General features: G+C 40.9%; 2 protein-coding genes across 8 annotated transcripts in view; both read left to right on the forward strand.

Moving 5' to 3' along the window:
• Positions 1-4,680, forward strand: part of GAB1 (GRB2 associated binding protein 1) — a 102,384-nt gene extending 97,704 nt beyond the window's left edge. For 4 of the 5 annotated variants that reach the window (XM_086746536.1, XM_086746535.1, XM_086746532.1 and 1 more), the window contains 2 exons: positions 2,401-2,523; positions 2,772-4,680. In XM_086746536.1, the coding sequence (XP_086602662.1) occupies positions 2,401-2,523; positions 2,772-2,930 (282 nt within the window). In that variant the 3' untranslated portion in view covers positions 2,931-4,680. Of the gene's footprint in view, positions 1-1,709; positions 1,786-2,400; positions 2,524-2,771 lie in introns of all 5 variants that reach the window. The other variant, XM_086746533.1, reaches the window with a different exon arrangement.
• Positions 4,681-14,436: 9,756 nt separating this feature from the next.
• The window catches only part of SMARCA5 (SNF2 related chromatin remodeling ATPase 5), a 29,381-nt gene continuing 27,879 nt past the window's right edge, over positions 14,437-15,938 (forward strand). For 2 of the 3 annotated variants that reach the window (XR_015258390.1, XR_015258389.1), the window contains exon 1: positions 14,437-14,806. Coding sequence is in view for 1 of the 3 variants with exons in the window: in XM_086746310.1 (XP_086602436.1) it covers positions 14,672-14,806 (135 nt within the window). In the remaining 2 variants the exon portion in view is untranslated. The remainder of the gene's footprint in view (positions 14,807-15,938) is intronic. The other variant, XM_086746310.1, reaches the window with a different exon arrangement.

Genomic DNA, 15,938 nt, shown 5'->3' on the forward strand with positions numbered 1-15,938 from the left:
TCTGGGGATTTTTTTCCTCCCTTTGGGGGAGGATTTTCTGAGATAATAAAGTTTCAGATATTCAGCTTGCAGTTCAGTAAGTGAAGAGCTAGTTAGGAGAAGTTAATGATGCGTGCTGTGGTTTTTGTTTGGTTGAGGGGGAAGGAGAGAGAGAAAAAAAAAGAAGACCCAATAATAGTATTTTAAAGTGAGAGAGTAGCAGTAGAGCCAGGCCTAGACTAAAATGTGCTCCAGAGTACCCCTAAAGCACTGTATCTTTAGCTCAGCTTTTTGTTCAATATTGTTCAATGCATTCACCACATTTTTATGGCGTGGGTTCTTAGTGCTTCTTCCAGCAGCATTTTTCATCTTTGAAGCATTATGAAAGACCTTCTTGGGGGAGGGCCTTTCTAGCACCTATTTTGTTCTGTTCGTTTGTCTGCCTTTTTATATGGCATGTGCTAGCCCATTCCACTACACCCTGGACTCTCCTCCTCTCGCAGTGCTGCTTGCTTCCCCATCCCCTGCTGCTCTGGATACCCTCCCCAGTCTCCTCCAGCCTCCCTCTCTCCAGCTCACCGTTGCTGCCTCTGGATGCTACCTCTTAGGCCCCCCTGAGCGAGCCCTTCCCGCTGACTCCTCTGCGGCAGCTCAGACTTGGTGCAAGCCCACGAGCCTGCAGAGCATCCTGGCCTCTGCTTGGCACCACGTCCGACCTGCCGGCAGCGCGGGCGTGCTTCCCAGGTGAAGTGCGCTTCAGCAGTGGGGAGCCGATGAGATAAAAACTTATTCCCTCTCTTGCAAGAGGCATTGGTAAGTAATCGCTAACACCCCGTGTTACACATGGAAGAAACATCCCATTTTACACAAAGGTTTGCAATCACCTGTTCCCACAGTTCTGCCTGCAGCAGAATCGCAGTTCAAAGTGGGGATTTCTGTTGATTCTTACAATGCCATTTCAGGGGTTTAACTTCAGTGCCAAGATGGTGTAATTACTATCGCAGCTCAGATGGCCTGTCATTAATATCTTCTCTTTGCTTGCACCGTTCATTCTTTAAGGTTGTTCTACAGATTTCCTTTAATTCGTTTACATATATTTAAAGTTTCTGTTTTCTAATGCTTATGTTCTACCTGTCTAGTTTGTTTGAAATAACAGATTATTTTTTTGTTTAAAGAGTAACAAATTTTCTATTCATGCTGAAAACATTGATATATAACCTCATTTTTGTATGTTAAACATGCAGAAATTTGTTTAGAGAATTTGGGCAACAAAAACAAACTTGGTCTCAGTTGTTTATGTTTGTCCTTGTTACCACTTCATATTAAATGTGTTGGATGATATGGATATAACGGATAACTTCAGTTTAAAAAGCCCAGCCCCTTAAGCTTTATCCTATAAAATATTGTATTTCCTAGATAACCTGAACAGTTCCAGATATTGCAAGGCCTTTGTTTTAAAATATGCCAATTACATGGATGTTTTGGAAATTTTTATTTGTTCCAACTGCATCTTAGAAAGGAGCCCATACTTTTTCATCTTTTTCTGTCATCAGCTTCGAAGCATCTTCTTTGGACATGTTATACTTCTGTTTTATTTAATACAATCAGCAATATTCTGCTTTTTCTTTCAAGTTGCTGTCAGCCTGACCCTTCTCTCTTTCCTTTTGCCTTCCTCTTCATTTTTTGCTGACTGCTGCCCTCTGTCTTCCTTTTTTTTCTTTATCTTTTAGAGAAGAGTCCTTCTATTGTACTGTTCCTATAACACCTGTTAAGAGGGAGGGATCAGGCTGGGAGAGGACAGAGGAGGTGAGGTTGTAAAAGTCTGGGCTAATTGAAATTTAGGTATATACAATGCAATTTCAGTTCAGGCGGCCCTGCACAAATTTTCCAAAGTTTTAATCTTCTGGTCTTATCAATTGAATGATACTTTTTGATTTTCAGCTTAATCATGATGGCTTTTGTATGTAAAAGTTTCATTTGAAGTTTTGCTGCTATTTCAAGGCTGAAATTCTCGTAAGGTATTTAACAGCAATTTAAGGAATTAAAAAGTTTGTAATTAAGTAATGCTAAATTTGAGACGGAAAATTTTAATTTAAAAAGAACAAACCACATTCAATTCTTATCTCATTATACCAAAGGGACATTAGGTGAAAGGCACAGATTAATTTGGTGGCAATCTTAAATTTGGGGGGTTGGTTTTGGGTCCCCCTGTCCCCATTGGTTTTTGACTCTGTCCCAGTTTTGACTTAGAATCCCCTTGTTATACAATGTCAACAAAATTTGCATGGTTTAACTGGTTGCAAGAGCTCTCAGTTAGTTCTTTAACCTTTAATGTTTTGGCAGTTTATAATAAGCATATTTGATAATGTGGACCGTTAGCACATACATTTGTAGCTGAAGTTATTTATATTGTAATTTCAGAATTTGTTCGGAAGCAACAGTCTTGATGGAGGAAGCAGCCCCATGGTAAAACCTAAAGGAGATAAACAAGTAGAATATTTAGATCTGGATCTAGATTCGGGAAAATCTACCCCACCTCGTAAGGTAAGCAAATTTTCAACTCTTGCATTTCTGCTGTCAAGAGTTTAAAATTTCTTTTCAAGTACTTGCTGGGAAAGAGGGAGCCTCCAGCAAAATCATCTTAATGAGTTCGTCAAATAGTCAATCGGAGAGCCTATGTTGCACCTTTCAGAGAAACCTGTGCTTGTTCTGTATCTCTCTGGGACATCTGCTTACTTTTTGTTGTTAATTTATTTTAACATATGTTTTTCACTCTGCCTTGCCTTTCCCAGAAAAAGAGCAGTGGTTCAGGCAGCAGCGTGGCAGATGAAAGAGTTGATTACGTTGTGGTTGACCAGCAGAAAACGCTAGCACTGAAGAGCACACGAGAGGCATGGACTGATGGGAGACAGTCTACAGAATCTGAAACACCTACAAAAAGCGTGAAATGAAAATACTGCTTTTTCTTAAAAGAAGAGAACGGAGTGAATTTTGAAGAATTACAGAACCACAATGGCAGTGTTGTTCGACAGTACAGTATCTGATTCACTGGTGTGTGAACACGTTCTTGACCGAATAGGATGGAAGCCAAAGGACACCTTGAATATATCAAAGGAATTTTAAGATCGTAAATTGGCTCTGTGGTTTCTGGAAAAATTGCAACCTGTAAATGACATGTAAAATAGTATCGCTTAGCTTTCAGAAAACCTTTTGTTCTGTAGTTAACACATTTGTAGTATAACTATGTTTATGCACTTTTTCAGTTACAATGTTGGTTCAGGTATTCCCAGTTAGTGTACCTTAATGCCTAATTCATCTGGAGAATTTTTTTTTTCCTTACACTACTATTCCTTACAATTTTAGGTTAATTAAGCTACATGTAGATACAGAAATTAATATTTGAACTTCATTTTAACAACTTAAAATTGATTTTGCGGAAATACTTTCACAATTGAATAATCTACTTGAAATGCCAAGAGACGACCGTTAGTTACATACTTGTTTATATTTAATACACACAAGATTATTTGGAAGTCTACAGGTTATCTTCCTCACAAAAATTGCTGTGAGTTAATAATAATGAACTGTACTGGGTTTAGACCTACAATCCTGGCTTATATGTTAGTTGTTAGTGGTGGAACTTCTATTGTATTTTATTAATGACAGTGTTCTGTGTTCAATGGGTGAAGATTCTGCAGGGTAGGATCTTACACTTTTAAAGACTGAGTAATTAAATGTCAAGTAAGCCTGCAAACCACTGATGGCATGCGGTAATATTGTGATCTCACACTTATTAACAAGAAATAACCTTTATATTATTTACAGAAGGTAGAGTATATAAATCAGGTACGTACCGAGCACTATTGTGCTAATACACTGATCAGGTTTAGACAATGAGCTTTAGTTTTGTACTATTTAGAAGTTCTAATGTCAGTTTTCAGTTCAAGATTAATGGGACAGTTTGACATTCACTGTTTGTAGTACTAGCAAAATACTGTGATTTTGAATTAGACATTAATTCAAACAGAAATACTATGTTTTGACACCGTAGTGCCCTTCTTATGATCTCTATTTTACTTTAATTTCCTGCTTGGCCTTATATTTAAATCCCTATGCAACTGATATTTTATATCTCTGTTTTTAAAAATTAGATAATATACTTAAATGATCCCCTTGTAAACCACTTGTTGCTCTTTCCTGGTACAGGATTTTAAGCTCTGTATACTGTGATCCTTTATTTTACTATGCCAGTTCCAAATAATAATCTGCCTTGGTTTAGAAACATTTTTTATTATTTGGAAGAAGATAGAGTTCTTTAAATACGTGAATGACTTAGATCTAGATAGAAAACTTACTAATCCTTTTTTTTTTCTTACACAAACACCCTCAAGTAAGCAGTTGGTTTTATTTTTCTGCCCAATTGTTTTATTTTGTCCAGATCATTAAAAAGTTGAGCATAAAGCTGTGTTATTTTCTGGCATGTTGGCCTTAGTACTGTACCTAATCTACCATTGGTTGTTTCTCTCCCCTCACAGCCACAATCTACAGTATGTAAATTATCTTATTCCTAACAAAAGTTCTTTTTAAATTAGTAATATTTTGATGCTTTGAATGTTCATTTTAAAAAAAAAAAGAAACTAAACACAATGCATTTTGAGGTGAATTTTAAATAAATCAAGTTGTTCAGTTTTGATGTGTAAACTCTGTCCTGTGAAACAGCAAACCGGTGTTAATGCGTCTACGAGAGTGCCTAGATACCAACCACACTTTTTCACAATTGTAGATTACCTCTTACTACCTGTTGAAAAAAGTGTACAGCTAAAACAATTTTCAAAATGAATCCCTGATTTTAAACCCCCCACCAAGCAGCTAAATTATCTTCCCAGTCTTCTGGGAGTCAGAAGAAGTGATGGGAACCTGGAGACCTTGGCGGCTCAATCTAAGTAGTTCACGTCCATAAAGATTCTGGACCTGTAGCTTAACTCCGCTTTCGTCTTCCCATCCAATAAACTCCTTCACTGATGCTGCAGTTGAGGCAGCCATAAGCATGGTGAGTACTTGGTAACTAATGTAACGATCGTTTTGGTTTAGGACTCTGGCTTTAAGCCTTTTATCAGTGCAGTGATAGCAGTGCAGCTCCACTGCTGAGATGCCTGTAATTCATTAACAGATGTGGTTAGATAATCACTTTGCTGTTTATCCTACATAATTGGTTTGGTGCTTGCCATTGAGGAGAAGAATCATACTGTGGATTCCCACACTCGTGTGTGCACCCAAGGAGTAAGATGATCTTGGAATATTTCAAACTCATGTTTGTTTCTTCTCTCAATAGATGGGAGAATTTGAGGGAGAAGGTTTGGAAGGGCTGCTCGTCTTTTACGTATCCCTAACTCATCTGTCCTTGAAACATTTGCCAACTACACAACTATTATTTTATATATTCTTGGGAGTTTTGTAATCGAGTAGTGATACTTACAATATCTATACTATTTTTTCAGATGTTGTGAGCATCTCTGGTAATGAACTATAAATGCCTAAAAGAATTGGTTTCCTAGGCTGGACTCTCCTGTTGAGCTACTGATACAAGGTGGTTTTGCTCAAAGTTTGCTGATATCAGTCCTTGGTTTACAGATTACACTTATTCTTTTCCCCCTTCCTTTGGTTTAGGAAAACAGCAGCTTTCAGCCTGCACAGACAGTATAATGATTTCCTAAGTAATAGTCTAAAATTTCTCTTTAATTAGATTTCTAGGCAGCTTTCCCCCCCTAATTCCAGTAATATATTTTCTCTACTTGTTGTCCAAAGGATGTTCAGAATCAGAGACAAGATACTAACTCTGGATGACACATCTCGTTTTCACCTGTAAAGCTAGAGTGAGGCTTCAAGCTGCAGGTCTGAGCTCTTGGATGGTCTAAGGATGTGAATATTAAATTGAAACTGTGAATCCTAAGACTGTAGGTGGTAGAAAGCAAGCTACACTGTTGTTAGCCTTGTGTAACTTTCAGTTAATAGCTCTGGGAGGACACTCTAGAGGGGTGAGTGTCAGTGGAAGCTCCAGTGGATACCAGTGCAGAGTAGTTTGTGAATGTTGTTTGTCAAGTGTTCTTTTTCAAACAGGTAAGTTCTTTCTTGTTTCACTAAAACAGTACGTTACAAGTTGTGCAGGTAGTTTTCATTGCTGTATGTGTCATCAATGAGTCGTTTTAAAATGCAAATATATGTGTGTAATAGGTCTTTTTGTAAAAGACACAAAATCTTGCTCACAAAAGTAAAAAGAAAAACTTAGTTCCTTGTGCAGAAAGATTGACTAAAGATGGTTTGGTATCGCTTTATGCTGTAATCTGGACAACATCTTCTCTGGTAAGTACTAACAGCCATACTTCTACAGCACGTGCAAACACACAGCTGTTCTGTTCTGCTAAAAATTTTTGAAACGACATTGAAAAAGATGAAAAGATTGAACTGTGAGTATTAGTCTCTTTTACTGAGCTTTGTATGTTAAAAAAAAATTAACAATCCTTTCATGTATGGCAGTTGTGACATAGTGCCACACATAGGGTGTACAGACAAATTACAATCTTGGCTTTTTGATTAAGTAATTTAGAATTAATTGCTTGTGTAGCTAAACAGGGAGTGATGGGCAGCTCTGTAGCTTTCACACTGCACTATGAGCTAAGCAAGATTTTTATTGCAGTGAAATTTAAGCTTATCTATTATTAAGTGCATCAGTAAAAAAAAAATATATATATATACACACACATACACATATGTATATATATATATATAGTAGTCTTGCGAAACTACTTTGGAAACCTACCAGCCCCGGACAAAACTTCCGTTCTCTCCTTTACTATAGAGGTTTGTGTCGTGAAAAGCAAAAAGATACTTATTTGCTCAATAAAAAGATACTGCTATACAATACCAGTGTGCAATTTTGGAAAGCAATAATATAACTTGATCTGTTTGGATATTTCACCCCTATAGCTCCTAAGAAGCTGAGCACTATCCACAGGTGAACTTAAAGTTGGAGATTATCCTCTCCATTTCTTGCATCTGCTCTTGGTCTCTGTGTATTGCACCAAACACCACTTCTTAAGGTTCATTTCTTGTTGTCTTATTATATGGGAATACCAATGTGGTCCATGACCACAAAAGAAAGTGCTTGTCCAGCAATTAGTGTAATAAATGTTCCACAAAAACACTGTTGATTGGGTGTAGATGAACCAAATACCAAGTTGTGAGGTTGTTGTTTGCCTTTTTGTTTTAACTGAAGAAGCAATTTGGGTGCAGGTCTCAACCTGATGAGGTACAGAGTGGGACAAAAAGATGCTTGAGATGGTTATGAACAATGTTTTTGACATTAAAAGTTTCACAGTATATGTTTATGGTTCAGCATCCTTGATGTTAATTTTCAGTAACAAAAATGGGAGAACAGCAGGTATTGGATGCATGACTAGTTGAAAGGCTTTTACTGCCACGTTGTTAGATAAACAGAGTTAGACTGTTCTGATGCCATTGATTTTTTATTTTAGATGGTCTTTAAAAGAAAATTCTCATTTACTTTTTTCCATTTCTCTTGTTCATTTTTTTTATTTGAAAGGGACAATCTATATTTGCTTCAGCTTTTTTATAATAAACAAGTTAGCTGAAGTGTACAGTTGTGTAATCTGTGTACACACATAACTTAAGAAACACTAAATATTTTGGTAAAAGTAACTTGCAAAATAAGTATCTCACTGTGATGCCAAACTTAGTAAGCCAGTAGAATTATTTTTCAGTTTCTAAACCCCAAGGCATGGGCTGATGCCTTTTACTTCTATGTTTAAGAACAATAAGTAAATGTTAGAAAAACTTGGTAATTTTGAAATATTTTAGTTTGCTATGGTAAAATGGAATAGAAAATCCCATAAAGTTTACGACATAAAATACAAAGTTGTTACAATGGACGCTCTCAAAATTTTCTTGCAGCTATAAAATCAGCATTTGTAGTAATTGTTGTGATTCACTCCTGAAGGTTTTTACAGGATCCATCATTGTTGCCAAGCCTTCTCTTGATAAGTTATATCTGCAATGAAACAATAAGAAAATGTGTGTCACATCAATTCTGAAAAAGGCCAATCATACTGCTAAAATAGGCTTTTATTAAATGCTGTTTGAGGTTTTTTGGCTGGAGCTGGGTTCTAGTGTTTGAACGTGGGGCTTGCATGGGGTACCCAGATGACTTGATTGCACTTTGGGAGAGGGTGTGGAAATCCAGTCTTCTGAAGATATTTAACAGGTGCAATACAACGTAGAACTAGGCTTAGTATTACTTTTAGAATTGACTGAGCACTCTTAAGTATGAAATAAAATGCTTTTGATTTGGAAAAAATAAAAGGCTCACAGGAGGGCATCTCAATATTTTATTCAAGTTTAGCTGTAGACGCTGCAGGAGAGCTGAGCTGTTCTTGAACTAGCTGTAACTAGCTAGTGACTAGCTGTATAACCTAAAAGTGCCACTAGCTGCCCAAGGAGCAACACTTAAAGCTTCAGGTGAAGTATAGATTTCCATTCTGAACCCCTGTTTACAAAAACCATGTTGGTATCTGGAAAGCTGATCATTGGTACTGAAGGCAAGCAAACACAACTGGGCAGCTGAAAGTTGCCTTTACTACTACATGTCTTTAATCAGATGGCCAGAACAGGAGGAAAGTATAATTATGCCTTATTTTTTCCCGAATTCCTACCAGACTTTAAATTATATAAGATTTCATATTTCTATGCTATTTGGGAGGGAATATAGAGGAAGGAATCACTACTAATTTCTGTGCACTTGTGCTGTGGATTTGTATACTTGTAAACTATGCAGATTAATTGAAATCTTTGTTTAGGATTTTTTTCGCTTACCTGTTAGTGGTGAAGGATGCTGGTCTGGCAGTTTTGGAGATGCCTCAGACTGGCCTGCTGGAGTACCTCGACTTCAGTCTGGAGTTAATTGTATCAAAACGGTGATTCAGCCCTCTGCTGGGTTGTCTTCATAGTAATACATAGAAATCATGGTGTACATATTTAGTTATTTTTTAAAAGTTAATCATAGTTGTGATCCAAATGTTGAAACAAAGGGTGTTCGGAGTTAGACTCCATAACCTCTAGTTAGGCATGGTGCAGCATTTTTAAATGGCAATAAGTGTAACAGGGTTGCAAGGTCCCCAGGCACACAAATCCATTGTAAGATCTTCTGAAGAGCAGACTTTAATATTCAAAGCACTGTTGTATCCTATTTAAGTAAGTGAAAGTTACAAGATTTTTTTCAAAATAATCTCATTTATACCCAGATATGTAAATACAAGTTTAGGAAATAAATTCTAAAAATACTGTTTGTGTTTTAACTATTTTTTTTCCTGCACACATGAAAGAAGTGAAGATCCTGAAGACATTTTTACCATTGGCTCTGCTCACTGACAGCTCAATATGAGGGAGCACAGAAGAGACGTAGTCCTTAAAGAGGTTTTTTTAAAGAAGAAAAAAGTAAAGGAGACAACCAGGACTGGGACTTAGCCTCTAATCTGCCTTGCAGCGAGCTGCTTACACTTGTAGAGCAGCTACCCCTGATTCTAGTGCTCATCTTTGACGTGGGATCAGAAATTCTGCAGCAGGTGCTGGAGAGGCACCAACAAGCTCTGGAAAAGTGATGTGCTTAAAAACAATATAAAGAGTTGAAGCAAAAATTTAGTTTTGGAGAGGGTTGGTAGGTGGTGGTTTTGTTTCCCCTTGTAAAAGGAATGGGATAAAATTTAGGATTGGGATGCAAATACACTTGGTTCTAGCCTTTACAGGCTGTGCTGCATCTTGCTGTGAATTTAATTGTTCACCCCCAGTTTTTCTGTAGTGGTATCTGTGATCTATGTCTTTTTGTGGAGTAGCCTTGCAGTTGGTGTACCAGGAGGAGGGCCATCTTTTGAAGTATGGGACTAAGGATCTGAAAATACTGGCTCCCACCCTTTCTGGAGCCAGCCATCCAAGCTGTGCTGGGATTTAGTCCCCTCAGAAGACTTTGGCAAGAAACTGAATAGGTGCTGATTTATGGTCAGGTCCAGTCTTGAACTGTGTGATGTTTTTGTTCAAGCTTATTCTGGATCTAGTTTTATGATAATGCACTTCATGGTGTGTGACTGGCCACACAGAGTCATCAGCAGATTCAAACTTTTTTTTTTAATCAAGGTGTACTTGCATAAAAGTTCAGGGATACATTTCCAGTTGATAGTTCTAAGATCTTTCTTGAGGCTTTCTTTTAGTAAGTGTAGAAGGATGGAAACATTCAATTAAACAAGCAGTTACTGTTCTGTAAATGGGATTAAATTCTCCTTTTAAAACAAAATACAAAATAACCACTCAGGCCTCAAAAAAAAAGAGAACTTAATTTCAACTGTATACCTTTATTTAGTGTCTTCTGTAGTCTGACTATCTTCAGGTAAACCACAGCCGTGCAGACCTTTTCCGTTCCTCTAGAAAGCACCCCTTCTCAACACCGACAATTCTGCTGGCTGTGGCTTTCTGCGCAGGGCTGTTGAAATAATTTTGCCCGCCTGACATCCTTCTGGTCAGATACTTCTCTAAAACTGTATCAGTTCTGGGCACACAATCTGGCAGATTTTTCTTTTCTCTTAGTAGTTTTTATATCCTCTGCAGGATAACAATCTGAATACATGCCTTTATGTTTTCCTAAAGACAGTTCTTTGGTGAAGCCTTACTTTGATTTCCTGTACTTTTCTGATATTATTTTTTTCCCCAAATATTCTATTTAATTAAGGAGGTTTGAAAAATAGTTACTTTTATAATAGCTGTTCTGTTTTTCATGAGTGAGTGGAATTTTTTTGAACATATCAAATAGTCTCTGTTGTTATTCAGAGTAATAACTAATGCAGAAAGGAATTCAGATGATGTATACAAACCAGTAACTCAAAAGAGGTTAATATAGCCTAGTACAAAATGTGTATTCATGTCTAATACCAAGGACTTGGTAAATACATGTGGCAGAAAGAAAGCATAGCACACATAAAGAACAAACAATTTTTGCAATAAAAACCGTACTGGAAGCCCCTGTATGTGCTATTTATTCTGATACTATACTTACAGGTAAGTAGGGGACAGGTATTTATCAAGATGAGTTAAGTGTCCAAGTGTTTTTCAAAATCTTTCATGAGTATTTGTTTAAATATCTAAACACTATGGGGAAACTTGGCCCATGTCACAATTCAGAAGATAAAAAGCAGCATAAGAAAGGCAAGAAATCCGTCGAAATCGGATTAAGATGCTATGGCAGAAGCCTTGACATAGTAAATTTGGATGTGCAGGAAGATACCTGTGTATGTGAGGAATCCCACTAGAACCATTACTTTGAGAGGTAAAATTGCAGATGTAGTTTAAATAGAAAAGTTAAAGTATTAAGCCTTGTGTCACAAAACTCTCTTTCAGATTTATGCTGATCTTTCAGTGAAATCTAGGTTTATATCCAACTTCTTAAAATCCTTTTTTTGCTCTAAGAATGACAGCACCAGGAGAAAGTCAGGTGGCTTAACTGCAGTGCCAGTAGATGGAGGAAGTGACTTTGCAAGGGAGCCTCGTCGCTTGCGTTGTCTCGCTCTGGTTGCCACTCCATATGATGAGAAGTGAACTTCATGGGTGCAAAGAAACAGGGCCGGGGGAAAACCTGACTACTGAGAGGGAGGAGAATCTGGAGTTTTGAAAAGGGAAGGATCTGTGTGTGTAATGAAGTGCTTGTGTGTGTGTTATTTTATATATAAAAAAGTGTATTATATATTTTTAAAACCCCATAGTTTTGCATTTTGGTCGAGCCTTTTCAGTCACAGCAGCATACAAATTAAACCTGAAAGCATTTTATCTATGCCGAGTTTCTTCTGTGAGACTGCATCTCCATTCTTCGAGGATTTCTACAAGTATCAGCAGTTGACACTAATATGGGGTTGGGTTTTTTGCATGGGTAGAAATTTCTACACTTATATGTGGTAAACTCCAAAAACATTGTTTCCATTGTTTTAAGGAATCTACTGAAATTAATGTATAATATCTTTTGCATGTGTTGATTTTTTTTTGTGAGTTTGGTTGGTTTTTTTACAGTGAAAATCAGTTATGACAAAGCTTTACCTTTGCTGGTGGGCAGAGAGGTTTCTTTTTAGCAAACATGGCCTGATTTTTGAAGGCTGATTTGACTGCTGGTTCTGTGTTCGTATATATCACCTGTTGCCTGCAGCACCATTAATCTGAGACTCGAAGAAAAATTATGGTGATAGAAAAGCTTTGAGTAGGCCTAACTATATTTAGCTTCAGATGGGATAATCCAGCTATTGTGAGGGGCTAGCAAAACCAGCAATATCTAACCTCACTTGTATAGTGTTTGACTTCTGCATTTTAAAATAAACTTTAAAAAAAAAACAACAACAAAACGCTCTAAGACCTGAAAGCAAACCAGGCTCTCTCCCCTCTCTTACCTTCTCGAGTCCAAATGATTGCCATATGTCTGATGGAGTGACCACAAGCAACTCTCTCTCATTCATCTCCCAAATTTGGGGAAGATTTACATTGTTGATACATGTGCAGCTATGCCTGTTAGCATAATTGCTACAGCTAGTAGAGTTGGTCCTACTTGCGGTGTTTCAATTTCTTGTTTAACAAGAAGTCATCTAAAGAATATTAGTTAAAGTTATGATTACACAACTAAGCAACAAAATTGAAAGACATGTTCCCTGAGAGATTGGAGAAAAATCTGTAATTAAACTGTTCTTTACTAACTTCATAAGCATGTTAATAATGCGTTGTCTCTACAATTTAGTAATGGCTGAGGGAGGATTTTTTGCCTTATTGTGTGTTTAACCATATGTTGGTATTTAGCACATTAGTAACCCCTGTCATGAGCTTCTTTATGCCACTGGTTGCTTTTAAGATCTCCATGTTTGGGCTCTGCGTGGACTGTTATGAATCTGTGTGTTCATGAGCATCATCATTTAACTTGGAAAGTCCTCTTTCCTGTTTTGGCTTTTGGGGTTTTTTTTTTGGTTGGTTTTGAGGGTGTTTGTTTTGCATAATCTTGTGCTCTGCTTTCAGGATTTTAAGAAATTTAGAACCTTTAGTCTTACTTTCCACTTCTGACAAGAGATTTTTTTTTTTTTTTTTTAATTATTATGTCTGCCCTCTGTACTTGTTAGAAGTCCATCAGTTTGCTTTATTTTTGGCTTTAGTTGAGCTTTTTCTTATGAGCATAGCAGAGATTTTGGTAACTCTTTCTACTGTTTCACAGCATGATTCTCCTCACTTGGAAATAGCTTGTCCAAAATCCTGATGTAGGAGTTGACTCCTAGTGATAGTGCTCTCTTGCAGTGATACAGGGTTCATAGCAACTTCTAGTGAGTAATACTGAATAATGAAATAATGTATGGATTAGAGCTAGAGTTAGGATTTTTGTTGAGAAGTGAACTAGCTCTTTGGGAGCATGTGCATCTATAAAACTGTATTTCATTACTATCCTGTTAGGGTTATAAAAAAATACGGATGTGATATTGTGGGTTGTATACAACTGCAAGACTAACTTTTTTTTTCTTATTTTCCTCCTATCCTGTTTCTATTATGGAATTCAGATTTTGGCTAGGAATGTTTTTTGATAATGTTTCACCTTTTGTCCAACCTGGCCTTGAGTGTTTCCAGGGTTGGGGCATCTACAACTTCTCTCGGCAACCTGTTCCAGTGTTTCACCGCCCTCACAGGGAAGAATTTCTTCCTTCTATCTAATCTAAACCTACCCTCTTCCAGTTTAGAGCCATTAACCCCATTCTATCACTACATGCCCTTGTCAAAAGTCCCTCTCCAGCTTTCTTGTAGGCTCCCTTTAGGTACTGGAAGGCCGCGATCATGTCTCCCTGGAGCCTCCTCTTCCCCAGGCTGAACAGCCCCAACTCTCTCAGCCTGTCCTCACAGGAGAGGTGCTCCAGCCCTCTGATCATCTTCGTGGCCTCCTCTGGACTCCCTCCAACAGGTCCATGTCCTTTCTATACTGGGAGCTCCAGAGCTGGACGCAGTACTGCAAGCAGGGGTCCCACCAGTGCTGCCCAAACGAGCCAGGAGTGGTGAGGCCGCTGTAGGCTTCACCCAGGGCCGGTGGGCTTCACCCAGCCCCATGTCCCCTGCGCTTCGCACCTGACGGCTGCAGGCTTCGTTTCCCGCAGCCGCTCGATCGCGCCGCGGCCGGGACAACTCTCAGGCGCGCGCTTCCCGCCCCTCAACGTACTGCCGACCTCGCGGCGTGGCCCCGCCCAGCCGCCGGCCGTTGGGCGGCCGCGCGCTTCCCAAAGCAGGGGGCGTGGGCAGTGACGTCAGAGTGAGCCCCGCCCCACCCCGGCGGCAGCGGGTTGCGGGCGTTGCGAAGGCGCCTCCACGCAGGGGCGAGGCGGCGGTGGCTCTCGCGAGAGCAGCGTAGCCGGCTCGGTTCCTGGTTGGTGGGCGCCCGCCGGGAAAGCCGGGGCGGCAGCGGAGACGGGCCTCCTCCTCCTTCTCCTCCGCCGGCGGCCGCGCACCGGGCTCAGCGCGCCGCTTCCACTAAGCCCTCGTCGGGTGGCCGCGCCCTCGCTCCCCCGGCGCGCAGCCAGCCGGCCGGCCAGGCGCCGGCTCGGGTCCCGGCGGAGCATTATCTGCGGCGGGGATCATGTCCGCCGGGCAGCGTTCGCCGTTGCCGCCGTCGCCTCCACAACCGGACGAGCTGCCTGCACCGCCGCCGCCGAACGCCAACAGCAGCGAGGCCGCGGAGACGGCTCCCTCCGGCGCCGACATCGAGATGGAGGTCAGGCGCTTTCCCCCGGCGGGGACCACCCCCCCCTCACCCCTCTCCCCGGTTCCGTGGGGCTCGGCGGCGGGCTCCGGGGGGGAGGTGCGCCCGGCTGCGCGGCGGCAGGTGCCGGCCGTGAGGGACTGTGCCGGCGGGGCGCCCCAGGCCGCATGGGGCGGCGGGAGACAATGGAGGGAGGCCGCGCCGCCTCTGGGGCAAAGAGGGCGGCGGGGCCGGGAAACGGCCCAGCTGGGGAGAGTGAGGTGGGGGAGGGGGGGCTCCATCCCTCCCTCCGCTTCCCCTCGCTGCCGGCTACCGGACAGAGGTGCCGGGCGCCGTGTTCCTCCCCCGGCTGGTGCCGCGGGCCCGAGGGGAGGGGAGGCCTCGCCGCCAGGTCTCTGCGTTTATTATTTGTTTTCTTTAAAGCTGGGTCACGGGAGGGCAGGGGGAGCCCCCTCTCACCCCCCCGCGCGTCTTCCCGCTCAGGACTGGGGTTCGCCATCCTCTCCCCGCCCCACCACGCACACGCGTGAAAGCGCAGAGGTCTCACGGGGTTCATTACCCGCTTCTCGCCTTTCTCTCCTCTCCTTCCTCCCGGAAAAGCCTTCCCGTCGTTTGTGCTTCCTGCCTCAGCGATGAGCAACTCCGTGTTTTAAAAAGCAGTAACTCCGTGTTTTCTGTCTGCTGAAGGAGTTCAAAACTTTTTTTGAGGGGGGGATGGGAGGTTGCTTGAGGGTTTTTTTTTGGCAACAGGTGATTATTCCAGAAATTTCAAGGGGTTTAACTGATTGCCTGGAGATGCTAATTTTATCGCAGCATTGTTCCTTTAACGATACAAGGAAACTGGTTGGTCCTGCTTTCAGCGCTGGGTGTTCTCTGCTCTGAGTCACGCTGTACAGTCCAACCTACTTGATCTAAATAAATTTGCAAATACCATATTTTTCGGATGAGCAAGTAGCCAAAGCACTGTGGGTAATAAGTCCTGCTCGAACCTGCAAAAACGGGGCAATTCCGGGCTGAGGAGTTCACAGTGCGTGGAGGCTGTGAAACGCGTGCTTTTGAGGCAGCCGTGTGCGAGGGCTCCCTCTGTCCTCGTGAAGTTAGTTTATTTTCCGTGGGGAAGGGATTACCTTGCAGAAAGTGAAGT

The sequence above is a fragment of the Chlamydotis macqueenii genome, chromosome 4 (assembly GCF_036417535.1).
Source record: "Chlamydotis macqueenii isolate bChlMac1 chromosome 4, bChlMac1.mat, whole genome shotgun sequence".
In the NCBI taxonomy this organism is placed as follows: Eukaryota; Metazoa; Chordata; class Aves; order Otidiformes; family Otididae; genus Chlamydotis; species Chlamydotis macqueenii.